This window comes from Zeugodacus cucurbitae, chromosome 2, assembly GCF_028554725.1.
Source record: "Zeugodacus cucurbitae isolate PBARC_wt_2022May chromosome 2, idZeuCucr1.2, whole genome shotgun sequence".
Taxonomy (NCBI): Eukaryota; Metazoa; Arthropoda; class Insecta; order Diptera; family Tephritidae; genus Zeugodacus; species Zeugodacus cucurbitae.
Window position 1 is genome coordinate 57,821,104 of NC_071667.1, and position 27,658 is coordinate 57,848,761.

The following is a 27,658-nucleotide window of genomic DNA, read 5'->3' on the forward strand; positions in this document are numbered from 1 at the left end:
AATGCGACTTTCATAAATTGAAAACTATAAAAATTATCGTTAGCGTGCGCTCATTTCTATTAATCTTGTGTTAATATTTAGGATGGATTTTTTTTTCACTTCCCATAAGTCACTTATATATTATAATACACTTGAATATAGTACATAGAATCCGCTGACAACATCAAAGTCAAGGCAATTTTTAGCGTGCTGATGCGAAAAGAATGCACGCATCCTCATATAAATCAAATATATTTGATGCTAATGTTCGTATTTATGACTGGTTTAGTATCAGTAAGCGGAATTTGATTTTAAATTTACCCGTAAATAAATATATTATTATAAATTATTTTTAATCGAGAAATTATGTAATATTTGAGAAGAATTTAAAACTATGAAATTTTATTTGAAAAAATATGAAAGAGAAAACTAATTAATTGTTTACCAGCTCTAACCGAGAAACTATGATTTTACTTGACATCCACAGTTTTAGTAATAATAATAATAAGTACAGTATTACACTCGGATGACGGTTTCCACTGAAGAAATGTTTTTTTATATTTAAAATTTATGAACACCTTTTCGACTATGTAAAATTTATTATTATTATTTTATACCAAAAATAACTTTGAATTACTGCCAACGAACTTAAATATTTTACGAAATCACTCACATATGAACGTGCATATGTATGTATGTATGAATCCAATTATAAATTATACACTTTCAATTTATTGCTTTACGCGCATCAAGCGTGCATTTCACGAAGCTTTCATTTGTTTATCAATATTTATCATTATTTTCTAAAACGAAAAATAATGTTTTTCAACCAAAGTGGGAAAACAATTACATATAACTGATATTACTTGGCAGCGTATGAAAGACTTTCAATTATTTATATTAAATATATGCAAATGTACTCATGTGCATTCAAATGCATTATTCAAATATGCTTTCACTTTTTCAACAACACCAACAACAGTTAAAGTAATTGATCACACTTTCGATGATTTGAACGGGTTCCTCAGCATAAAGAACACTTTTTGTTTAATTGAATCAATGTCGCATTACTGATGGCATCAATTGATAAAAAAGTCGTTACACAGTTCTGAATTTAAAAATAAACCATTTTGATATTTTATTGTCAACTGATGCATAATTACGCATGACTTGGCAATTTACTGTACTGAATGCTACATATAATTAAGAACAATTGTAATATACAAGGCTTTGTGCAACTTACAGCAGCTTAAAACCTTAATTACAGTGAGAATATCGAAAACTCTATTCAAATGTGTGAAAAAAGAAACTCTTTGACAGAAAATAAAATCGGCCGCAAAGAAATACAAACAACAAAGACAAAAGTATTCAAAAATACTACATATTCGTTCCTAACTAAATTAATTGAAAAATCGTGTGTAATTTTTCTAGAAAAAACATCCATCAAAATTCAAGCAGAGAAAATAAAAACCTTTCTAGAAAGCAATCAAACAGAACCTAACTGAAAAATGTAGGTGCGCCGTTGTAGTACAAAAAAAATGTAGGTTATCTTTGCGGTTACACCTAAAGAGTACACACACAATTTTACAAGTACCAATTTACAATGTACACAACAAAAATACATGCTCGAAAATGCAATATGATGTACTTAAAAATGTACTCCTAAAATTGAGGTACAATAAAAGCTGTTGCATAGTCTTACGAAATTTTAAGATAAGCGCATATATTTGCCTTCCCCAGAAATACAAAATGATAAGAAAGTAATGCAGACACAGTTAATTTTGCAATTAAATCGTTTACGTACACAGCTGTTATCGAGTAAAAGTTTTAGCTCCCGCGTGCCGCTAGAGAATCGTAAACGGTGTGAAATTTTTTGTTATCATATCTCAGCCGAGCTACTTGCAAGCATTTAATATTAGTGGAAGTAGAAGTATACAAATATACACGTGCATAAACACATACATATGTACATAATACGTGTTTATATACATACTCATAAGTGGGCCAAACGGTGTCATGCACTTCATAGGGCAATTCGAAATTTGTACAAACACGTCTGCGTATCTATATTTGTATGTACAAGCACTTTTTATGTCCAAGCTCACGTGTTGCACATGTATTTTTTACTCGATGTAACTGCTTAAAACAGTAAATCATATAATGACGAACCGATTTGTTAAAATTGTATATGCTCGAGAAGGTGAATTACAGCCAAAGCCGAAATATATAGAGATTATAATTGTTGATATACCATACACAAATATAAGAAAACACATTCACTACATTCTTTTTGAAAATATTGATTTAATATCAATTTTAATTTATTTTAATTTATTACACATATTTCAATAATTAACAGTTTCACAAATGCTTTAATAGATTTGTACAAAAAATTGCATAGCTATTACAATAAAATCAAATATTTACAATGCACCCAAAACATATATACACCTGATCTCCAACTACAACACTATGAAAAATAACAAATTCTAGCAAGTCATTGCTTCATAGGCCTCAAAACATTTCATTGCTCTCTCAATACGCAAAAGACAGTTTTGAAGCTCACTATAAACCAAAGCAACGCTGTCGCCAGCACGCTGCTCTGCACAAACATTCATATGAAACCTTTTCAAACACAAATTTTCTTATTAAAACAACTCACCTTCTGTAAAGTTAATGTTGAAAATCAAACTGTTAAATAGCTATTTTTGTAAGGAGCCCTAGACTTTCATAAGACTTTTACGCACAATAACACTCGGAAGTTTTTTCTTCGACATGCAATATTCATATATTTTCACGCAAATGCATTTACTTCATTGTTTTTTACTATAAAACACTAATCTAATTCGATATTTATGCTAAAAATCACAATTTTCACAAATTTTTCACAAACGCGTCCGAAATTTTTGCACGTCAGTTGAAATGGCGGCGGAAACGGGACATTGCATATTGTTGTGTTTGTATTGTATTGGATGATGTTTGTGCCATTCACAATAGTGTTGGGATGTAAAGTTTAGGAAATACATACAATGTTTTAAGTAAATAATTTATGTTAATTATGATGTAAGTTGAATAAATTAGATTTTTAATGCAATTTTATAAAATATTTACTTGTTTATGTTGGTATAAAACATATCTATTACTCAAAACTTTTGGTAATATATAATAATTTTTTCCATACACCGGCAACACTATTTTTTTAAATTGCTTTGTCCTGTTTCCGCTGTCATTTGAAATATTTTGCATTTATTACTGACTCGTGTGTTGAAAAAACTCGGAAAACCAAGAGATTTAGAATTGCATAAAATTAAGATTTTCTGTAAAAGTTGATGTAAAGTTAAATGTTTTTGCAAAACCTTTAGCATAATATTTGTTTAAAGTGAGTTTTGTTGTAAATTATTTTGTAGAAGTAACTCTATTAACAGCTTTGTGCTTTGGGACTGGAAAGAGAAGTTATTGTACAGGTGATGTGTCTATCGGCAAGCTGTGCAGTGGCTTAACATAAGAATAGAATGTTATGCAAAGGCTTATATTACACTTAGGAAAACGGAAAAATTGCAATTGTCAATCAATTGAACATCGAACAAATGTAACGCCCAAAAACAAATACATTATCGCACATATTCGTGTCTACAACGTGATTAACTCATTGTCCCAGTCGCCCATTCGCATTCCGCTGCCGTCAAATGTTGTGCGGTGTTAAAGGGGCAAATGCCATTTGTCAATCAATTGATTGAATTTACTTTTACGTTTTACAATCGACTTTTTCTGTTCGCTTCATTTCAATTTCACTTGGATGCACGAAAAGCGCATAAAAATTAATTTAACTGCACTTAAATGGTAAAAATAAACGTGGGCCTGGCGCCTGGCACACAGCTAAAGGTATGCACAAAGTATCCGCACAAAAGTTCACATTAAATTTAGCATTGAAAATTTATATTGTAAACGTTTGAAGTGTTTTAATGCTATAGTTTTGCCTTTCACAAATTGAATTCTTATAAAATTAGTATTTTTCTAAAATAGTTTTGCATTCGCTACTTTTACTTAATATCTTTTTTAAATTTTGGATACAAAATGATTCAGTGAAATGCTAGATGAAGTATGAGGTTATGTAATTCTTACATTTCGCTTCTAAAAATAATCTTAAAATCTTTATAAAAACTTTTTAGTTCACTTGTTGCACTTTTCAAGCCGCCAATGCCACCAATTAATTTATTTGTATGCTACATATGTACATATAAAGCCCGCAGCAAACTCATTTTTTTTATAAATCGAAATCTTTACAATGTAATTCATAAAAAATAGTGAATAAAAGTAGTTCAGTTTGCAAAACTTTATTTTTCTCTATTTCAGTCCCACAAATTCCAACCGTATGTAAGTACAATATTTGCGCTCGCATTTGCATTCTTGCTGAGAAACAATATACGTTTTTGTTTTCAAGTAAATTAAATTCGTAATGAAGCATATAAAAGAGGACAAATTGTAATGGTTCTGTATGATATGCATGCCAAAGCACAGTTCAAGTATGCATTTTCAATACATATAATTCTTTATTTGCAAACTTTAATGGTTAAAAGAGAATTACGACCCTTTAGAAGAATTGCACATACTTATATTATACCGTAGAACAACTTTAGGTCACACTTTAAAATATTAAATGTATTTCCCCCCGGGTTATGCTGAGTTCCTACCGCACTAAAACCACTAATGTAATGTATTATTGTAATGTTTTTATTGTTGTTTAGCACTTTCGTTGTAATAAGTATGCATATATTTATAACTTGATAAGAATTCATTCTCTGTTATCACTAGAAAGAGTGAGAGGTGGAGCACCTATGGCATGTAGATATTTAAGAAGCGTTTGTCATTGTTGAAGACACTTTCCTTCAGGGTTGTTTTCATAATGTTATTTCAAATATCATTTGAATTTTGGTACTATTTTTATTCTACTATTGAATTATTTGAAAAACAAGCGATTTTCAGATATCTTATATTTCACTTTCTTGTTATTTTTTTACTTTGAATACCTTGAACGAGCCGATTGCATTGTAGTTTCGGGAACACTTCGTATATATTTTCCTATCAAAACTTCACATAACTTTAAAATCGATTAACTTAAAGAACACCATATATTAACACCATATGATTCATTTAAAGCTTAAAACCTCTCAAAATCAACATTAACTAGAGTTCCTTCGAAGGCTGAACGAAGTAATAGATTAGGTTAGGTTAGTTCGAGGCGTCTCTGTAACTGCAGTGAGTCTCACTTAGACAGCTTCGACAGTCTTTTGTGACACCCAAATATTCCCGACGGATCGCTAAGACCCTTATAATTCGACAAAGCGCTTGAACTCTATTATAGAGTTCTCAAGTCGACTAATGTCGATTCCAGTCACATCGCGGGGTTCGCCGAAAATGTGTCTACCAAGGTGTTTTAACCTAAGTCAGGCGAATGCTGGACATTGAAGGAGGAAGTGCTTGGATGATTCACCTTCGTCTTCCTTCAAGCAGTTTTGGTGTCTGGCTTGCTCCCTAACCTCACTGCATTCATGCGAACGAAGTAATTTTACAGTTAAAAGGAATTCGGAACAGGGCTTTCAATGGGTGAAAGGTCTATTACATTTCCATTTTTTTGTATAAGATAAAAGTTGATAGTGATATTGATTGTTTTAGGAAAATAAATATGTACATTCCATTACACAAAATTCATAATTTGTTTCGTTACAATATGTAATAATCTATACCCATAATAAGCAATTATAATTATTTGCAACATGAGACACTAACTTATCGGCTGATCACCTTACGCGCGACTAAGCAAAGGCCGTTGAACCATAAATATTTGAAATAAATATCTATACGATTAATTGCTTTATATACACATAGGTGAATGATTGGTACTGCAAAGAGGGCTCGAAATGATACACCACAATACCCTCACAAAACAGACGAGCCCCTAACGAGGTGCAGGGTAATTGGCGATCACTGATCGTAAGCAAATAAAGTGGCGAAGACGTGCGCAATTACCCAGCACTAAGTCATTAGCCAGCATGTAATGAGTCACAGGCTAGTGCATTGAACTAAAGTGTAGACGGCACAGACAACTTTACGATCGATTTTCAGTGAGGACTTTGAGCTGCGACTGTAATAGGAGCGCACTGTGAGTTGACAGACGCTCGTTATAGTAAGGTGTTCGATTTCCAAGCGTACTTTTTACCTTTATGTATTCGTATTACCGTAGTATGTATGTAAATATTGATTGCGGACTATTCTGTGGGTTTTTAAATTATATGTACTTAAATGTTTTGGAACTTAATACGCGTGTTAGCAATGCTGTTACCTTCTTGGCGCTTCTCCAATCGTAATAAATTCCACAAATGTCACGAACTGCATTACAAGACATCTTGTCGTCTTGTCATCATCTCAATTACATTAGTGCGTGGTTAAATTATGCGCCACCACAAATCGTACAAAAACACCTCTTTATATGAATAATATATAAATGTAATTATGTGGCATTTAGACTCGAGAGATTTTGGGCCTAACTTTGATTTCGCATTATGGAAAGCTCTTCTTATATTGCTTAAATTTTTAATTACATTCTTAAGTTGAATTTTAAAGATCCAACATTGCTTTCTGAGTTGCTCTGAGAGAGCATTTTTAAACAAATTTTAAAAAATAATATCGAGTTACGAGCAATCGAACTACTAAATGGTTGTCTGCTCCATAACAAACTCGGCTAAAGGCATCTGCATAAGCATACATATCTTCAAACTTATGAAACTTGAAATGGAACACTCTTCCATTGCGCCGGCGCAGACGATTATCATGTTTTTTCACGCATACATACTTCACACATAAGTCTGCGGTTATTTATTTCGCATTCTAAAAGCAATATGCTGAGCCATTTTATATTAGCTCAGCGAATCACTACCACGAAGCTCATTTCCCATACATTTTTTAATGACCTTTAGTTCGGCTTTACTCATGTACATAAGTGTTGTTGTGTGCCACTTAAACTGCGCTTTGTCTGCTTTCCAGAAACGGAAACCGTCTTGACTTTGAACTTGAATGGTGAATGGCACTGTGAACTGTATGCCCAAATGCTGGCGCAGCCAGTATAACCATGAAACCAAAAGTAAAAATATTTTTTTTTATTTTTTAATATTTTTTGTTTTAAGTTTCGGCTTTGTAATATATTTATACGTAGGTAGTTGCTTGGTTAAACGTTTATTCGGTTCGTTGCGGCTGCAAAATCAATGAGGCGTTGGATTTTTCGATCGGCGGTATTTGATATCATCTCTCTTTTTTTGTTGTATTTATTTCTTCAAATCTCTGACTCATTTAAGCGCAATAATTTTATTTTTTTTTCATTAAATATATGCATATCTGAAACGTTTCTTCGCAATAACAAAGTGCACATAAATCAATATTCTTGTTATTTTTGTTGCTTTTTTTGGGCGTTGCGGCTTTAACTTCTATGAAAATGTGTTTAAGCCAATTCAAGGTCAATTTTGTTTTGATTTTCAACTTTAACTTTTGGTTTTGAATTGCCGATTTAGCCGAATTATTTCTTATGAATTGCCTGTGAGCTCACAGCTTGCGGTTTTCGCTGTTAGTCATACATTGTTTTACAATTTTAAGCCTCTTAGTTATTTTAGTCGTTAGCAGCTGGTTAACATTTTGACAGGGTTTAGCAGAAGATTTATCTCAATAACTGATAATTGTTTTCAATATATTATATATGATGAAAAGTAATGCTATAATCTCTTATTGTTTTCCGGTTTCAGATTTAATGCATGATTTCTAAAATAAATAAATTTTATTTACTCCACGAAAAGCGTAAAAACAAAATTTTGATCAAAAATTGGAGATTTCAATATTTTTACGGTTATATGGTTGGCATTGTGTTTTAAGAAGTTTACTCTTCAAAGCCATCATCAGTCAGTACAGTTAATTCTATAAGTCAACCTTCGTTTTAAGTCTCCTTTAAGCTGATGTTGGACGATCTGAGGAAATTAATTTTAATATACAAGAATAAGAGAGTAAAAGAAACGAACTGTAAAACTTCTGGATCATTTGGAATATGTAAAAATTTCCAAAGTGGTCAATAGTATAGTTAGAAGCCGGAGCTAACCTAAAAAACAATATTTATTTTATTATTTTTCAATCGTTGTCTCGTACTCTTACATGCACTCTACATTGCTATATTTCTACATTTCCACAACTTGTAAACTACCAAAATAAAATTACAAAATACTAACAGCACGCATTTGTTATCGAAAACAAAAATCCACTAACCCCTTCGGCAGATCTCATAAAAATTCATACACAAAAAAACTGATTCCTCACACACATGTCTTTCTTCATCTTCATCTACTATTTTCAGCTATCATTAATTCCAATACTCATTCGGCAAAATTTCAAAATCCATTTTCGGCTAAGCAAACACCATCACTTGCAACAACACAATTATCACCAATAAAATTGCAAGAGCAACAACAATCAGCTATGAAAAATGCATCATCACCCTCATTGGCATCACCAAATTCATATCGTACGAATCGCATTGCTTCGTCTTGGCAGGATCTTGTGCAAAAAGTGCGCAATTACGATTATAATCGCGTGAAAAATTTAAAACAACATTTTCATATTGAATATGTAACAAAGGAAAAATTTGCGGGTATGTTTGGAATTGGCAAGAAAGTTATTGGAGAAATAATTAAAAAAGTATTTAAATAAATTACGAAAATAAAGCGAGGTTTTTTATAATTTTGATGAAATATTTTTTAAATGTTTAAGTATTTTCGCTAATTTTTTTTTGTTTTTTTTTAACTAACACAATTTTTTTATTAAACAATAAATACGAAATATATATACATTTTAATATTTATTTAACTGAAATTCCACAGCCTAAGCTTAGATAATTTCGTCTTTGTTAAAATACATTAAATAATGTTAAATTATCATTGGAAGATTTCTTTATTGAAACAAGCAATTTTTTCATTATATCGTTTGATATTCAGAGAAAGTCACCACATTTATAATTATGAAATAGTTTAAAGATATGATGCTGGCAGCTAACCTCGAAATACATTTTCGAATTTACTTTGTTTATCGTAAATCAAAATATCATCCAATTACACCGAACACCACTTCAATTCTTCTCCCAAATCACTACGAAAGAGAGAGAGAGACTTCTCTTTAAAAATAAGCAAACGGTAAACTGATTCTTACCGTACATATGTATATCAATTCTCTTTGGAGTTCTGAAAATAATATTTTTCAGAGAGCTCAGGAAAACGTTAACGTCATTTCTGAAAACCTCTCAAATCTCATAATCAAGGTGAGATATGGGACGGCTTTAAGGCAGTAGTCTGCTTTACAGGCTTCAAAAAATCGATTTTTTTGTTTTGTTTTAAATCTCTTCCAAACCTATCCAAGAATATGTCTTTATAATTCCAGAGGCCAATTCGACATATTTTCGAAGCTAGAGCAGTTTTAACGGCCGAGCGTCGAGCAGTTACGAATGCTCAGGCAGACCTTTAAAGCGCGTTTTCTCGAGTTTTCATTTTCACAAGTGTTAGAAAACGGTGCCGGCGATAGCAAAAAGAATATATGTCCGATCGAAAAAAACCAAAGTGATCTAGCTTCAGTATTAAATTCTCTTCTATTTGAAATAAAAAAGTTGGACAAAAGTATTATTTAAACTACTTGTTTTGCAACTTAAAGCCAATTCTTTTTCTTAAAAAAGTGATTTTTTTTTCAAACTTCTTCGGTATTTTTTTAGTTCATAAAGAAAAGAAACTTATAAAAATAAAAAAAAAAATTTGGTTCGACTGTTTCAGATGCATCGCACGACCTCCATCAACGGCACCGATTTACAAGTGCAGACTCCAGGTGCTCCAGAAAAATACTTACAACTTTGAAAAAATTTCAATATTTTTTAATAATATATATTGTTTTTTAAGCCTTAAATATAGTACACTATCGTCTTAAAATTCCGTTTACCGCAATCATTTCCTTCTCTTTCAAAAAAATTGCTAAAAAAACGTTTTTTTGGGCTCTAAAGCAGACTACTGCCTCAAGAGCTAGTTAGCTCAAAACCGACATATCAAAATTAAGGACGGAATCCTATTATTCTTTCTGAAATAATTCAAATTCACTTCTAGACTGATGGATCAAACTATCAAGCACAACTCAGACTTTTATGCAGAGACCATTATTAGAGAGAATAAAAGAAATCCGAACACTAATAATACTGATTTTAAATTTGAATAACTTTAAGAGATTATTTTGAGGATTGAACCCAATAAAATTTACAATTAAGCAAGGGTAATCTTTGCGATATTTTCTCTATATACTCGATGTAGGATCGGCAAAATACTGATCTTGGAAAGAGAATGGAGAAATGTTAAAACATTATCTCTGCAATTGTGCAAAACTCAGGTTTGAAAGCTGAATTATAGAATATGTAAGGACAACGTCGAATTATTGAATAGATCGAAATCGAAAAATTTAAATATATTTTATATAAGCCATAATAAAAGCTTTCGAAAATAACGCTAAGCTAACGATAAACAAATTGATTTGAGCTTGAAGTTGGACAGAATTACTGGTCTACAATTTGGTCCCGCCGTTTTGCAAATTTAAGGCTTTATTGTATAAAAACGGTTCAAAAATGTTATTCAAAATATTGGCCGTCGCTAGCTACTACTTTTGACCATCTTTCTGGTAGCATGCGTATTCAATGACGAAAGAACTCCTCATCTTTCGAGTCGATCCAAGTATCAATCCAATTTTTGACTTCTTCATAAGAACTGAAGTGCTCGTTAGCTAGACCGTGTGCCATCGATCGGAACAAGCGGTAGTCAAATGGAGCAACGTCTGGAGAATACGACGGGAGGGGTAAGATCTCCCATTTCAGCATCTTCAACTATTTTTTGACCACCTTTGCGACGTGAGGCCGAGCATTGTCATGCTGGAGAATGACTTTATCGTGACTTTCCTCGTACTGTGGACGTTTTTCTTTTAGTGCTCGGCTCAAACGCATCAATTGCGTTCGGTATCGATCTCCTGTGATGGTTTCAGTCGAGTAATGCTTCCAATTCAGCATCTTCGAAAATCTTCTCACTTCCACCACCAGTCTTCGACTTCATAATCACCATTCTTAAAACGTTGAAACCTTTCGCGACATGTTCTTTCACTTAGGACAGCCTCACCGTACGTATCCGAAAGCATTCGATGAGCCTCAGCCGCACTTTTCTTGGAATTAAAATTGCAAAAAGCAAAGTTTCCCGCAAATGTCGAGAATTTGGCTCAAAAGTGAAATTTTTTCAGTTGAGAATAAGTTTGGGATGCAAACAGATCTCTACAAATATATTGTTGGGTTAATGTTGACACAAATGTCCAAGATCGATATAAAACGATTTAATCGACCAGTACTTGACCCTAGAGACATCTATTGGAAAACGGTGGAAGCAAAGTTGTAAAAAAAATTATTCTGTGATTAAAAAACTATATCCTAAACCATTTAAACCAAATTTTATCCAAACATAATCTAATTAAAAACACTCAGATTGTGACAAAGTAGAATTATCTTTAATACATTAATTTTTCCATTGGAAACCCCAACTTTCAGAGTATGCTTCTATCTGAAATATATATATGTACATACATATATACATAAATCATGCATTCTAAAAGCTTTTAAAATGTTTGCTTTCATTTTTTCAAATTTAAACTCCCTATTACTCCAGTAATTAGTATATTTTCGAAACCAAACAAAAACAAAATTAATTCAATACAAGAGGGAACTCAACACCTAATTCAGTACCTTCAGCACTTACTCAGCTATTAGTTTATATTTTCGATGCATTTATGGAAATGAAAAATATAAACACACGCGCGTATATGTATATAAAATAAACTTAAAACAGCATTTAGATGCTAACTCAAAATTCCTTATTAATGCATTAGACACACATTTTTAATAAATTCACATGCCTGCGGTAAACAACAACACCAACCCGCACTACTGAATAATAATAAAAGTGCGGACGGTCGGTAGCTGCTGGAAATAAAGCATTTTATATTAGAAAGGAATTCAATCAAATGCGCGTTCTTTTCGCCTGTTTGCTTTGTGGCATTTTGATATGTTGAAAGCACACGTGCAGCTGGCAGTGCATCAGCGGATCTTCACCATTTACATTTAGCGTGCAACCATATATATTTTCGATGAATGCATGCCACACACACGTTGCACCACAAACGCGCACTGTCTGCAGCATTTCTTTGGAAAACTTTGCTGCGGTTTGTGATTTCTATTATTCGCTGCTGAAGGTAAATGCAGTTGCAAGAGATCAAAGCGCATTTTATCCTCGGTAGCTGGCAGACAGCATAAAAGAAATGTCCAATACACGAAGCAGACCAGATAGATAGTGACGTGTAGGTAAGGCTAAGTGCATAGTGGAATCGAGTGCAAGATGGATGGATTGGTGGATACATGACACCTACTTATAACAGTGTTTTCTGGCTTAACAAGTGACTGACTATAGCAATCCAATTTGGTAATCAATCACAAAATCTACCATAACCATATACCACTTGATCATTAACTAAATGTCAAGCTCTACGGTATTGGGCTTGAGTTAAACACCATTAAAAATGGTCGGGTCTTGAGTAGAAAAGTTTAGAAATATTGATATCTAAAATAAGCTCTTCCCAGACTAAGCCTAAACGTTTGCAGAGCTGTCTATGCTCCACTATGCACTTAGCCTAATGTTTAAGTGAGCTAAAAGCTATTGGGTGCGTCCACTGTCGCTATGATTTTCAAATTGGTCTGCATTAAATTTTAAATTAGCCTTTGAGTAAGCAGTCACAAGGGAAAGCTTTGATTTGTTGGCATTGATGTGAAAGTTAATTGTGTACTATATACTATAAATAATATAGTATATGGAAAATTATAAGTAATAGCACATTTCAAACTTTAAATGATATTAAATGATTAAATGATGTATGGAACTCGATATCTTTTGCATGGCTACCACGGGCACGTTTGTAGAAGTCCAGCCGCTAAACCCAATTTTCGACGGTTTTCAAGCATAAATCGGTCGATACTGCTGCAAATTCACTTTCGATATTCGTACGAAGTTCATCAATCGTCGATTGCTTGTTGTTGTAGACCATAGACTTGACGTAGCCCCACAGGAAATAGTCTAACGGCCTCAAATCGCACGACCTAGGCGTCCAATTGACTGGACCATTTCGTTAGATAACACGTTCACCAAACTAGATTTTCAATAAATCGATTTTTACATTCGCTGAGTGTCTTGTGGCGCCGTCCTGTTGGAACCACATATTGCCACGCCGGCCCATAAACAGCACCAAATGGTGACTCATGGAGTACTTGTGGATTGCTGCATGACCAATACGGATATTTTGCTTATTGAAGAAGCCATTCAGTCAGAAATGAGCCCCATCGCTACGTAGGACTTAGCGCTCTTAAAGTTGAGGCCACTGACCCCGAATTTCGGTATTATATTTTAATAATTTCGACTTGTTGTTGGACTTTTGTAGCGTCCCTAGAAAAACCCTTTACAAGTTTTTATAGAGAACCATTAAACTCAAAGTTGAAATCCAAATCCAAAAATTATAAAATAAAAGAAAAAATCTAATATCCAAAAGTGTTTTCGATATTGTTAATTGAACTTGTCATCTGGAAAAAGAGATCGAACCAATATCGACTCCACATAATTGTTAGAAAAGCAATATTCTAAATGTCACGATTAAAAAAGTAAACCCCAAGCTTGGAACAAGGTTTATAAATCTGTGAAAGTCTTGTATATACAATAGACAAAATTGATTTAATAAATACTCTTGAAATAAGAAAAAAAAGTATCATTCCTGAAATGTGAGTTTCTACTCTTTTTCGCGGAATTTATTTCTTTAAACTTTTTTAGATGCCACTTTGGCAACGCCAGTCGATTCTTTGTGGTTTGCATACATTAACCCAATTTCGTAAAATGCAAATAAGTTGACACTTACGTTGCACATACAAATTCGCATATTAAATTTATTTTAAACAAAAAATAAGTCAAATAAATAAGAAAAAGAGCAGCGCCATTCTTAGAATTTACTTGGAATTTTTATTGATTGTACAAAATCTCACTTTGGCTCAAAGCGTCAGGCGTGTGGCGTGAAATTTAGATGAGCGCTCATAAAAGTGTTGTGACTCAATGCATAGAAATTCGTATGCTGGTCACGTTCTCACAAAAGAAAGAAAATATGTAAGTCTATTGAACCGAACTATATATTGAAGCCACTAAAATCAAGAAACAATCAGTACCAAATATTATACACATGTTAAATGTACTGTGCGTTAAAGTCGTTAAAGTTAAAAGAATCTCATTTGCTCAAAATACGCAGTAAACCTTTGTGAACCATCACTTTAACGCTTTTGTTGCCCCATTAACTAATGGTTACAATGGTTAATCAATTTTATGATTCCACCAACTATAGTCAGTTATTTTCATTGAAAACTTTCTACACAAATTGAAAGCACTCTGGCGATCATTAGACGCTAGCAGTGTCAACGTTCAACCACAAATTCTATTTAAACAATTCAGTCTCTCGCGCCGCATGCGCGTATTTGACACACTCTTGCGCATTCCTGCATTCAATTTAAGCAGCCTCAACGAGTTCGTGCTACAATAACGGGAAAAATGGCCTGTCTGTGGCTGCTGGCCGAAAAGTCAACGCAAGCGCGCTGCTACTATGCGCAATGCCCCGGCTGGCGGCCCACCAAATGGGCATTTATGCCTCCTGCAATTAGCTAAATTGCTGGCAATGCTGAGTGACATGTGGTTTTGCGGTTGCCGGCGAAGTATTTTGCACTAATTTGCGTATATTTAACGCCTTCAATACTCGCCTTATCGACAGCCAACATGGAAGTTGTATTTATTCGCACACGTTTTAATTGAAAGTGATTGAGCAGCAATTAAATGTGTCCAGGGAATATTGCATAATTTATAGTTCAGAGTTTAGTTGCCAAGTGAAACTTGATAGTTTCCGATTAGTTTGATTGTTGGTTGCTTTGTGAGGGGAGGAATTGGAATATTATAGAAGTAAATTAATAGTAATATGGAGTATTTGTGTTAAGGAGGGTGCGGAAATAATTGTATAGGATGATAATGGTCTTTTACGTTCATCTTTTGTATGAAGCATGTCATATTACGGGGTCGGTAGCTTTACTACTTGAAATTGGTTGTTGGGTCTTGAAACGTTATTTCCTCTTTCTTCCTTCTCAAGTAATCAGTTATTCCAAATACTGGTTTATAATTTGCAAAATCAAGAAAGGACAATGAAAGGATAGAGGAAGGCCTAAGTGCGTCGATGGACATCCACTATACCTACCTATAATTGGTTTTGTTTTAGTGATCTATATTGTTAACTGTTCATTCGTGATTTTTGATAGATCCTTAATTGCATCAGCCTCAAGACCAAAATACCAAATTTCCTTAAGAATGATGCCTTTTCTTTTGAATTTTCACATTTGAAACAATAAGCTCCAAAATGTTGTTTTATTTCGCAATTATATAGATCCTAGTTTCATCACATGTCATGTACTATCAAGATTTTCAAAATGTTCTTGATTTCTTCTAATGTTTTCAAAGAGCTCCCATAAGAGATTTTTTTGGTATACCAGAGAAGAGTAGTGAAATTTACTCCGTAAAACCTTTCTTCTAATTCTCGAAGTAATCATAAACTAAAAGAAATTCAGTAGATTCTTAAAGTTATCGGGGTTTGTATTCGTATCTGGTATTGTTCAAATTGTGAAAGTACATTCGATACAATTATGTATGGAACTCGATTTCTTTTGCATGGCCACCACGGACACGCTTGCAGAAGTCCAGACGCTGAACCCAATTTTGGACGGTTGTCAAGCTTAATTCGGCCGATACTGCAGCAATTTCACGTTTGATATTCGTAGGAAGTTCATCAATCATCGCTGGCTTGTTGTTATAGACCATAGACTCGGTTATCATTGAGCGGTAGTGGTTCCCATTCATAGTAACGTGCCGGTCTTGATTATCACGGAAGAAGTACGGCCCAATGACGCCACCGGACCATAAACCTCACCAAACCGTAATTTTTTCGGGATGCAATGGTGACGCATGGAGTATATGTGGATTGCTGCCTGATCAATAACGCATATTTTGCTTATTGACAAAGCCATTCAGCCAGACCATAAATTGGACGTAGCGCTTTTAAAGTTGAGGTGACTGACTCCGAATTTCGTTAGTAAATTTTAATAATTTCGACTCGTTTTGGATCATATATCTTTCCATGATGAAATGGCACACCTTACTGAAGAGAAATATCAAAAGAGCGGGGAAAAATACGGAGTCGTTTGCTGTCCTTATCGGTCTACTTTTGTAGTGTCCCTATTGAAAACCCCTTTCATATTTAAGTAATAACAGTTTTTTCTAAAGTTAATAAATATATGAAGAATTTGATTCGAAGAAGTTGCTATTTATAAAAGTATACATATATAACATAAGTCAATATAGACCAAATTTAGCTTCCTTCAAAGGACAATCTCAATAAATATTCTAATATTCTATTGTAATTCCTCTTCTAGGTGGTCAACTGAAAACAAAAAATGGACAAAAATATGTATTCAACGGTCCACCATCGGGTATTTACGTGACCAGAACATGCGTATTCTTCACGGCGATTGTGACGCTTGTGGCGCTCATCTTTACCATACTCATAACATATTTCTTGACAGCGAACGCCGTGAAAACACCTAGGTGAGTAACGCAAACGCAAAATCAATCAATACACAACACTTTACAACGCATGCAAATGTATAGCGCGGTTTTTGTTGTTTTTCATTGCGGTTTGCTGAATATCAATTACAGAGACAATCAATTCGAATCACACGCGATTCGTGTGAACTATTTGTAGTTTGCTATTTTACAATTCCATAACACGTGACCGCAACAATCACTGCTGCAACACCCATTTATGACTCTATAGGATCAAATATGTATACAGTATAGTGTATCAACAAAAGAAAGAACAGAAAGGTGTGAGAAATGAAAATTTACATCATTACAATAATCCAAGTCAAATAGGATTTCTAGGGTGTGTTTAGGATACGGTTTTACATACAGTTAACTAAAACGTTTTGACGCATTTTTTCATTTTTTTTTTGTTGTCCTTTCTATTTAATTAAGTTGTAACCTCGATTGTACAATTTATGACATTTAAGGTTAGTCACTTTTTCGATTTATTGTTTTGTTGGTTAGGGATGAGGGTGGTTTTAGTTTCATTTCAGTTTTATGCTATTGATAGGGTTGTAAGTTGTGGGTATGCAAAAGTAAATTCAATCAAGTAACCCACATTTTAGATCACCTTTCATCGTTCAATAAAGGATGCAAAAAATATTGTTTCCGGTGAACAAATATCAATAGTCAATTATAGAAAAAGAAGAGAAAGTGTAAATAAATGGGTGAAATGGGTGGCTATTGGTAACAACTGTAATCATATATAATTTCAAACAGATAGATGATAATAAAGATACTAGAGACTATAGGCTAATAAAGATACTAGAGACTAGAGACTAGATTTGAAGTTAGAGAACGTATCACAAACTGTTTTAACCTTATCATCTCAATAGCAATCCTTCAAAAAATTAAATTTTTTCTATATTAAATTATTTATTTTCTCTCCTTCCAGCTGTCTCAATGGCAATTCAAATAAGAACTCGCCACCTTTGGCTCTGTCCTCCAACTCGAACGGTCCACAATTTAACAAGACACCCGTGGCGACGGCTAGCATGCTTGGCATGGCACCACCTACCGCCAGTCCCAACGCGAAATATGGCACCACACCGCCAATCGCACCAATCGCGCCAATCGGTGACATCAGCATACCGCCAGAGCATGACATACTCGGCACAGATAAGAGTAAAGCAGCCGATAGGAAATTACAGCTGCACGACGGTTGGAGACCGCTGCATTACAAGTAAGTGACATGAGTCTTGATCAAAATTAAATTTTTTCAATTTCGTTAAATTTTTTATTTATTAATTAACTAGGCATTTTTTATTAATTTATTAATTTAATAATGCGAAAGTGCAATTTAATCACACTATTTATTTTAACCTTATTTATCTTTAAAATTCCATACTTTATATATGACATCATTATTTGTAAGAAATTGAGAATGATAAACAGGTAGTAATGTTCCAGATAAGAGAGTTTGTTTGCTCAAATTGCAGTTGTTTAAACATTTCATAAATACTAGCGAAAAATTCCAAGAAAACAAAAACAATAATTTTTATGGGTGACATGTGTTAAATTATAAAAAATTAAAAGAATTCGTTAAATAAAAAACAATCGAAAAAAAGTTTTTTGAATCGCTAAGTAAACCTAAGTCTTTATTAAATAAATTTCTCCAATAAGCATATGCCTCCCTTTCATCTTCTTTTCTTCGCTAAATTACAAAGATCCATAAATCATATCGTTTGTAACATATAGAATTTTTGAATTTATAGAAATTTGATAGAATCTTTAAAGTGCAGTCCAGCGCAGGCTGGGAGAATGTTGCATTTCCTGGTTTACAGCAATTATTTCAAAGCGTGCGCAGGAAAACGATTGTCACTCAAACGTGTTGACTTTGCGCGTTCGCCTGCTGATCGTACATTGCTGAACGCTGATCATTGATCGGGTTAGAGGCGCAGCACTGTCTTGATCGTGCGGCTTTCCTATACAATTTGTTGTTGTTGCAATGCGAAAGCAATCAGAAAATTGCAAAAATAACAACTATCGGACGGGAATGACATCTGGTTTGAAGTCGAATGGGTGTGTGCGACACGTGTGACGTACTCTATGTAATAGCGGTTAGTCAACGCGTCATGTGCCGTTACTAACGTCTGATCGCTCTCAATCAAATTGGTTGATGATAATTATTTCAATGAGCGGTTGTCTAAAAGATTGCTTAGAAAAAATTATAGCAATTATTTCAATTAAATATCATCAATATTATTGAAATCTAGTATTGAACGAGTTTTGTGTCAAATGTATTTTAGCTAAACGGACACTTTCTGGTTAGAACATGGGACTGAAATGAAAGTTTCCAATGTAAGAGTATACAGAAAGTTTTCCTAACCGTAAATAGTTTTTATTTATTATCCCAGCAATCGCCTTAGGCTTCAAAATAATGATGGATACTCGTTCAATCTTACTCTGGCTGTCAGTCGGTGGATCTCGAATGGTTAGCTCTACTATTATTGTATGGATGATTAGATCGGGGTTCCATATAGAATTCTTATATGTTTAATTTAGTGAACTAAAACAAGTTGAGTTATCGTAGTTTGCACTTTCTTCGAGTCTCGTTATAGTACCTAATCTAAGTACATAAATACGTAATATAGGTAAGAACCTAGGTTAAAGACAATTTCTTTGTTATAAAGACCTGCCTTAACTTAACTCGACTAAAACAGTATTAACGGTGTTACCGAAAGAATGATCCCATAAATTTTGCAACAGGATGTGTAGAAGTTTTCTTTATCTAAACTGACAGCTGACAGCGACAGATGTTGGACGCGTTCCACTCCACTCAAACGTTGTATTTAGACACTTCACTGATTGCATTTTATTTTCGACATTGAGCGCGCTTAGTAATTGACTTAATTAGCTAAAAGCGCCACTGACAGTAAGAAGTTGCAACTAATGATGGCTTAGCGGCGCAAGCATTTTGGTATGATATATACGAGGGCGGCACGATATATACATAAGCTAAATTTTTTAATATAAAAATTTCTATTTGCTCGTATGTATATATATATTATACAAATTGCAATAAATAACATTGTAATAATGTACGAAACATTTGCATATTACTGTACACCTCATGACGATTGCTGACAATTCACGCAAACGTTAATTGAATGTTTAATTAAAATCCGTTACCACCACTGTTGCAAATTTGCAATTTTATTGTTAGCAGTGGCGCCTGGTGTTTCCTATGACTCTATCGAGTATTGTGTTGCATTCAATTGATGATCACATGCAACGCTGTGGGTTTTCAAAGCTTCCAATAACAAAAGATTCTATATTTAATGACCGTTGTCATTATTGTGAACATGCGATTGAAAAGCACATATGTATGTATATATTTCTATATCGGCGATTGTTTATTAGGTGTCATTGATTATATTGATTTATGAGCCATTTGTTGTTGTAGGTGTTTAGGTTTTCTCAGGAACTGAGTTAAACTAATTGATATATTTTTATGAACCAAATACATGTGTACTTAAATTTTTATGAATTGGATTGAGGTTGCTATATTTATGAAATTTCAAAATCATCTAAAATTAAAAAAATTTCAAATTTTGGTATTAGTTTTGTTCTATTTAATAAGTAGTTGTATAATAATATGTTCTGTAGCTCTTAATCTTTACATGCACTCTTTATTTTGTAACTATATTAGTTTAAACCACTTTATACGAGTTAATCCAGTTGTTCGTTCGATTCATCACACTCCAAGTTTTCGATTTTAATCGAAAATTCTCAACAACGCTTACAAGCTTCTCATCAATATCGCCTATATATTCTATGGTGACCACAACCTGTTAAAAATTTACAAAAACATTTCAATACAACAAGAAAGTTCTCTTCAGTGGTTAGATTTAGGTATAAGGGAGATAAGTTGGAAATTAGAACTATTAATTCACTGAACACTTTCCTTTTACAATAATAAAATATTGCCTTCATTTCATTTTACACTCCTTTAAAACTCACAAATTTTCGACTCAAAATCATTTAAATTCTATACTTTTTCCACATTCCAGCATTCTAATTGAGCCCAACATTCGCACCGCCTCCAACAATGGTAGCATTGCCATTGAGGTACAACGCGACGCCAATATCCCCACTTTGCTTCCGATTATACTTGATGTACACAATATTTCCATATCGAATGTGCGCGTCATACGTTCGTCCAGCAATGTCTCCGCAAGCGATGAAATCGAATTGGATTTCGATGGTAAATATGGCGAGAACAACTCAACTTTTGTGGTGGCCATCAATAAGGGTATTGAGGATGAGCACGATGTCAAGTTGATTGTGAGCATGGATTTTGTCAGTCAGATAACCGACACGCTACAGGGTGTGTACCGAACAAGCTATACGAATTTGGAAACCAACAAAATTGAGTAAGTTCACTTCACTTTTTAATAAATTAATAACATATATATTATACATCTCTTCAAATTATTTTCACGACAGATGGATGGTCAGCACGCAATTTTCGCCGGTTGACGCACGTCGCGCATTCCCTTGCTTCGATCGTCCGGACATGAAGGCGAACTTTACCATCAGTATTATACGCGATAATAAATTAGGCATGGCTTTGTCCAATATGCATCTCTATCGTAGCTCGTAGGTTTCACATTTTCGTAAAAAATCATTGTTATATATGTAATCCAAATATTTTGAACCTTCATTATTTTTAGTATTCACCGTCCAGGCTTTACGCGCGATGATTTCGTAACATCACCGAAGATGCCTATTTACAGTTTCGCCTTTATCGTTTCCAATTTGGTGAAATCGCATTACTCCGACTTGGATGCAAACTTAGTGCCACGCGTCGAGATTTGGACACGTCCCGAAAATACTGAAATGACCAATTATGCCTATTCAATGCTGCGAAAGTTCCTGCCCTACTACGAAGAGTATTTCGGCATAAAGAATCGTTTGGCGAAAATCGATATGGTGTCGATACCAGATTTTGGTTTTAGTGCTATGGAAAATTGGGGACTGATTACATTCAGGTAAGTGACGGATGTTATGAAAGCTCAGCATCATCTAGTCTTTTTCGGAACATATCTAAAAGGCAGAAACATTCTAGAGTGTATCTAATGTTAGTTCGCATTTTAACCTCTTCTTCTAGTCCGCTAAATCGTATTATTTAATTTTCTGCTAGCTCAAGTTTGCAAAAGTCCTCTTTTCGAACTTATCCGACTTAATTTAGTTAGAAACTTAAATTCGATTTAGAGGTCGGTAAAAATTCACCGATTTCGTTTGTTAACTTCCAACTTCCAAGAAAAATATATTAGAAGAATTTATCTAAGTCAAAATACATCTCACACTTGGGAGTCCTATATTCAAATCCACTGTAGTACCTTGATATAAAGGATGATTTCAAAATATATGCTTTATAAACTTTCAGAGATTCCGCTTTACTCGTGCCCGAAGATCTTGATCGCGCTTCCTCGTCTGAGCATATGGAACACGTTGCACAGATTGTCGCACACGAATTGGCGCATCAGTGGTTTGGCAATTTGGTAACACCGAAATGGTGGGATGATCTTTGGCTGAAGGAAGGCTTTGCCTGCTACATGAGCTACTTGGCGCTGAATACAATACGTCCCGAATTCCAAATTATGGACACCTACACTATCTATGAATTCGGTGATGCCATGCAACATGATTCCGACAATAGTTCGCATTCTATTGCCTTCGATGTGAAATCGACCACTGATATACGTCGCATCTTCGATCCGATTACCTATTCAAAGGGTAACATACTTTTGCGTATGTTGAGTTCTTTCGTGGGCGATGAAGCTTTCCGTGCGGCAACACAAGATTTACTGAAGTCGTACGCTTACGGTAATGCCGATCGTGATGTGTTGTGGGAATTTATGACAAAACATGCGCACGAACACAAGACACTGCCGGATAATCTACAAGTGAAAACCGTTATGGATTCGTGGATAACGAAGCCTGGCTATCCCGTTGTAATGGTAGAGCGCCTCGGTGCTGATTTAGTGTTGACACAAGAACGTTATATGTTGCCATCGCGAAATATGTCGGATGACAGTCGTTTTGTTATACCGATCACCTTCGAAACGGATGAGTTGCGTAAAGGCGATAATATACCCACACATTGGATGTTGGAGACTGATCGCCAGATTACCATAAGCGATGCTTTCACCTCGGAGAATAATACGGATAATGTGGTGTATGTGAATTTGAATCGTCAGGGTTACTATCGCGTCAATTATGATATGGCCTCTTGGTTGGCGTTGAAGAAGAAATTCACCACGCTGCCGCGCATCACACGTGCGCAACTTTTGGATGATGCCTTGCATTTGGCACAAGCCGAATATTTAACCTACGACATACCGCTCACCTTCCTGATGGAGATCTTCACGGCCACCGATGACGAGCTACTGTGGCGCGCAACGCAACGTGGACTCACTTATATCATACACATGCTGCATCGCGAGCCTGCCTATGAGACATTCAGAGTGAGTAGCACGTCTTCATTTTTAGAGTTTCAAAAAATTATCACAACCTATTTCCTACAGGCCTTTATGAAATTCATTGTACGTCCTGCCTTTGATCGTTACGGCTTGAATGAACCGGACAATGAATCGCACATACAACTACAACATCGCGCCAATATTGCGCGTCTCGCATGCAAATTCAACTACGATCGCTGTACAATGCCAGCGCACCGGAAGTATCGCGAGTGGATGGCAGATCCTAAGCTGAATCGGTAAGTTTGCTTTGAAGTATTTCATGAATGAGATTATACAATTTTTTCTCTCTACAGCATTAAGCCAAATCTGAAACCGATTATTTATTGCACGTCGCTCGCTGAAGGCTCCTTCCAGGAATGGTACTTTGCCTACAAGCAATATAAACGCACCACAAGCGCATCCGAGAAGGAGCAGATCTTGACCTCTTTGGGCTGCACCACAAAACCATGGCTACTCTCCAAGTATGTAACGGTTCAACAGTTATTTGAATAAGCTATACAAATTATATAATTTATATTAATTTAATTAATATATAAAATTCTCTTGTAGATATCTAAATATGACTATCGATCCAACATCGGGTATTTTGAAACAGGATGGCGCTCGCGCTTTCCGTGCCGTTGCTGAGAATCCAATCGGTTACGAGATTGCATTCGATTTTCTGCAATCGAAAATCAAGGAAATCGCTGAATAGTAAGTTGTATATTTATTAGGAATGAAATCTCATTAAGTATGTTAGGTTAGGTTCGGTTATAGAAATATCTCCGATTCTCATTCGGCCAAAAACTGTGAACTCGACAGCAATTTCCAAATAATTCGGGAATTTTATTGTTATATTAGGGATTTAAATTCTGTGTCTTTCATATAGTTTTAACATATTTTTCCTATATATTAGTCAATATCTATTATTCGTTTACGTCTGATCAGCATTCGCTTAACATGTTAACATACTATGTAAAATTAACACACACTGTAAAGATCAATGTTATCTTCACAGCGATTTTCAGATTTTCGAAGTATACCTTTAGGCGCATCTAGTAAATGAGTAATCGGTATCAAGCTCAATAATTGTATTCGATATTGTCAATAGTTTCTTTGCGAATTCTATAATACGGACTGTGATTTGTGACTATTTTCTTTTTGGGAGAATCTAAGTTAATTACAATCCTCTCCCTACATTTCTAGCTTCGGTGACGGCTTCTCCACGCTCAACGAAATGATCAAATCGATAACCACCTACATGAATAAGGAATACCACAAAGAACAGCTGCAGCAATTTGCCGATCGTGCACGCAAACTGGGACTGACAGCAGTTGAAGAAGCCATTGGTTTGGCTATGGAGCAGGTGAACAACAACATTTATTGGCGTGAGCATTCTTACTATCAACTGAAGGACTTCCTGGAAGCGATAGTCAGCGAATTTCATATAAATATATTTTAAGTAATGAGAAAGTACGGCGTTAAAGAGGAAGAAGGAGAAATGGAAAAGGCAGAAATGCAAGAATAATGCTTTGAAATTGTTTAAGAAAATGAGCTGGAGAGTTATGCGTGCGTATTGTGTTTGATAGAGCGTGGAGTGCGTATGAAGCAGGCTGGATGCCACTAAAAAATTGTGTGAAAATTCAAATCTTCTCATTTTCATTCTAATATAAGCTAGTTTATCAATTAGTCTAAGCGTCAAACCTATTGTATTGGGAAGAGGAATACAAAGGAGGAGCTTTAAATTTCGCAACACAACAGCAAGCAATTGACGGTTAACAGAAATTCGTATTGACATAGAACTTTTGTATTTTAAGCACACAATTTGAAAATTCTATTTTGTAATAATATGTTGTTTTGCCAACAAAGTGATATATTTGTATAAGTGAGAGTTCCTCTGCTGAGGAAATGAAGCCAACTTTTAACTAAAGAAGAAAGCGATGTAAAAGTAATGTGAATTTTGTTAAGCACAAAAGCAACGAGTATTTGTCATATTTTTTTAAATTATAATTTATTATTATTATTTTTAATTTTTTTTTTGTTTTGCCTTGTAAGATGATATTTTTAGTATTTCTTTTTATTTATTTGCTTATGTAACAAAAACAAAAAAAATGTACTACTTAAAAAGCAGCGCGCCAGTATACAATAAGAATTTAAATGTTAAAACAATCAGTGTTTAATGTGTGAAAAAAATTCAAAATTAAGCGGCATTTAGAGGGGTCACCGGAAACCCTGCGCATTTGAAAATTTGTCAATTTGTAAATATGCTTATGAAAAGTATTGAAATTGTTTGTAAATCTTCAGAAAATGGCGCGTTTATTATAGAAAACACTAACACAGACATATATTATACAATAATATATATATATATGTACACGAACGATTTAAATATATAACGACACTACCACATAATAACACACTATTTACTTATAAATACTTATAATTACTACACTGTAATACTTAAACACTTACAGTTATACATACATGCACATCAAGTATAGGAAAATATTTAATTTTTTTTTTATATTTAAAAATGTCAAAAAACATCAGGTCACTATTATGTAACATACATATATTTTTAACAATTTTGTATACCAATTAAACTGTAAATTAAATTAGTTATGTCTACTCTTATAATCACATTACAATTTAAAGAAAATTTAAACAATTAAATTTAATAATTGTAGTGATGTTCCTATGTTGAAATGCAGCCATACATACATGTATGTATGTCTGTAAGATATATAAAATACAAAAAGAAATAAACTATTTTACTAAAAACTAAAACTTTAGCCAGAAGCACGATTTTAGCGTTAAGTTTAAGCATAATTATAAATAATAATTATAAAAAATAAAAATGAAAATGAAAATGAAAATAAATAATAATAACAACAAAAGAAGAAGAACTATTTTATTAAAACATTTACGAATTCATGTTGCATACTTACCGGTTGAAAAACCTAAAAAAAATAGAAACAAAGTAAATATTAAAATTCATAACAACACACAAAAATATAATTTAAAAAAATATTACAACAAAAATTACATAAAATATTAGCAAAATATATTTTGAATACATTTGAAAGCCAACAGCCATCCATCGCTTTAAATTTTTGATTTTTTTTACAAACTTCTATTGTAAATACAAAAAAAAATATATTACATATAATTAAAATTGGCAAAAAAAATAAATATATTTTTCAATTAAAAATACTATGCACATTTACAGCACATGAGTGTATGCCGTACGTGTGCGTAATAGTCACTTAAGATAGCCATTATATGAATTAAGCCTTAGATCGCAGTGTCCTTATGCGCATACATAGCCATTTATGCCATTTACACACACACATATATACATGCATACATACACATACTTGTGTGTATTTGTACATTGAATATTAAAGGAGTAAAATATTTTTTGCTAAATTAATTTCAAGACCTTTCTTGCATATTTTTTGAAAGACATACGTGCACATGTATACAAATTAAAATGCCGAAAAATTATAATAAAAATTGAAGAGTAAATACAATTTGTATGTAGAAATCAGACACCAAAAATATACATATATACAAGTATTTCAACTTTTGCACTTTCGGTCTTTCATAGACACACTAAATTAGTAATTAATTTAGTTGAGTTAAGCGTAAATGTTTTCGTGCAGAAATTGTTGTATTAAATGAAAGTTCATAATTGCTTCATTATCAATCAGAGATTTATTGTGTAATTGAATAAATGATGAAATAAATAAAATATAATGTAATATATTAAAAATAAAACCAATTTGAGTTTTGAATAGCATTGAGTTAAGAAAAGAACTGGAACTGGCAAGACGCTCATCAGCGACTTCATTAATAGATGTTGGTGAGGTTAGGTTAATGTATTCTGGGTTAGGAATACTTCGTGGCAAGCAAATTGTATAATATTACGACACGTTATGTCATAAACGACACGAACTGTCAATCTTCCATAGTAACTATATATTTGGCGTAGGAACCGTTTTAAGCGATTATAGCCGAATCCACCAGAGCGCGCCACTCGTTTCTCCTTTTTGCTTTTTGGCGCCAACTGGAAACACCATGTGAACTTTCCACTTGATCCTTCCATCGGAGTGGAGGTCGTCCTCTTCCGTGGCTTCCCACAGCGATTACTGCATCGAACACTTTCAGAGCTGGAGTGTTTTCATCCATCCGTACAACATGATTGATGCTGGTTCCCAGGTATACAAAATTATCTACGACTTCGAAGTTATGACTGACGTGGAAGCCAAGACGCGAATGCGCTGACTGTTTGTTTGATAACAGGAGATATTTCGTCTTGTAACTCTAAATAAAGATTTTTATAGGTACTACGAAATTTTC

The 27,658-nt window shown here is 33.9% G+C and overlaps 1 protein-coding gene and 1 long non-coding RNA gene across 6 annotated transcripts in view; one reads left to right on the top strand and one right to left on the bottom strand.

Moving 5' to 3' along the window:
* LOC128919830 (uncharacterized) overlaps nt 1–2,754 on the bottom strand; it is a 33,325-nt gene extending 30,571 nt beyond the window's left edge. Inside the window, exon 1 of the long non-coding RNA XR_008469964.1 lies at nt 2,642–2,754. This is a non-coding gene — a long non-coding RNA (uncharacterized LOC128919830). The remainder of the gene's footprint in view (nt 1–2,641) is intronic.
* LOC105214560 (aminopeptidase N) overlaps nt 1–27,076 on the top strand; it is a 134,840-nt gene extending 107,764 nt beyond the window's left edge. For 3 of the 5 annotated variants that reach the window (XM_011188058.3, XM_029041876.2, XM_029041878.2), the window contains 10 exons: nt 16,622–16,793; nt 17,725–18,012; nt 20,843–21,205; nt 21,279–21,431; nt 21,506–21,823; nt 22,222–23,302; nt 23,363–23,553; nt 23,611–23,778; nt 23,867–24,010; nt 24,503–27,076. In XM_011188058.3, the coding sequence (XP_011186360.1) occupies nt 16,622–16,793; nt 17,725–18,012; nt 20,843–21,205; nt 21,279–21,431; nt 21,506–21,823; nt 22,222–23,302; nt 23,363–23,553; nt 23,611–23,778; nt 23,867–24,010; nt 24,503–24,758 (3,134 nt within the window). In that variant the 3' untranslated portion in view covers nt 24,759–27,076. Of the gene's footprint in view, nt 1–4,332; nt 4,354–8,368; nt 8,663–16,621; nt 16,794–17,724; nt 18,013–20,842; nt 21,206–21,278; nt 21,432–21,505; nt 21,824–22,221; nt 23,303–23,362; nt 23,554–23,610; nt 23,779–23,866; nt 24,011–24,502 lie in introns of all 5 variants that reach the window. The other 2 variants (XM_029041877.2, XM_054225247.1) reach the window with 2 other exon arrangements.
* Nucleotides 27,077–27,658: the final 582 nt, after the last annotated feature.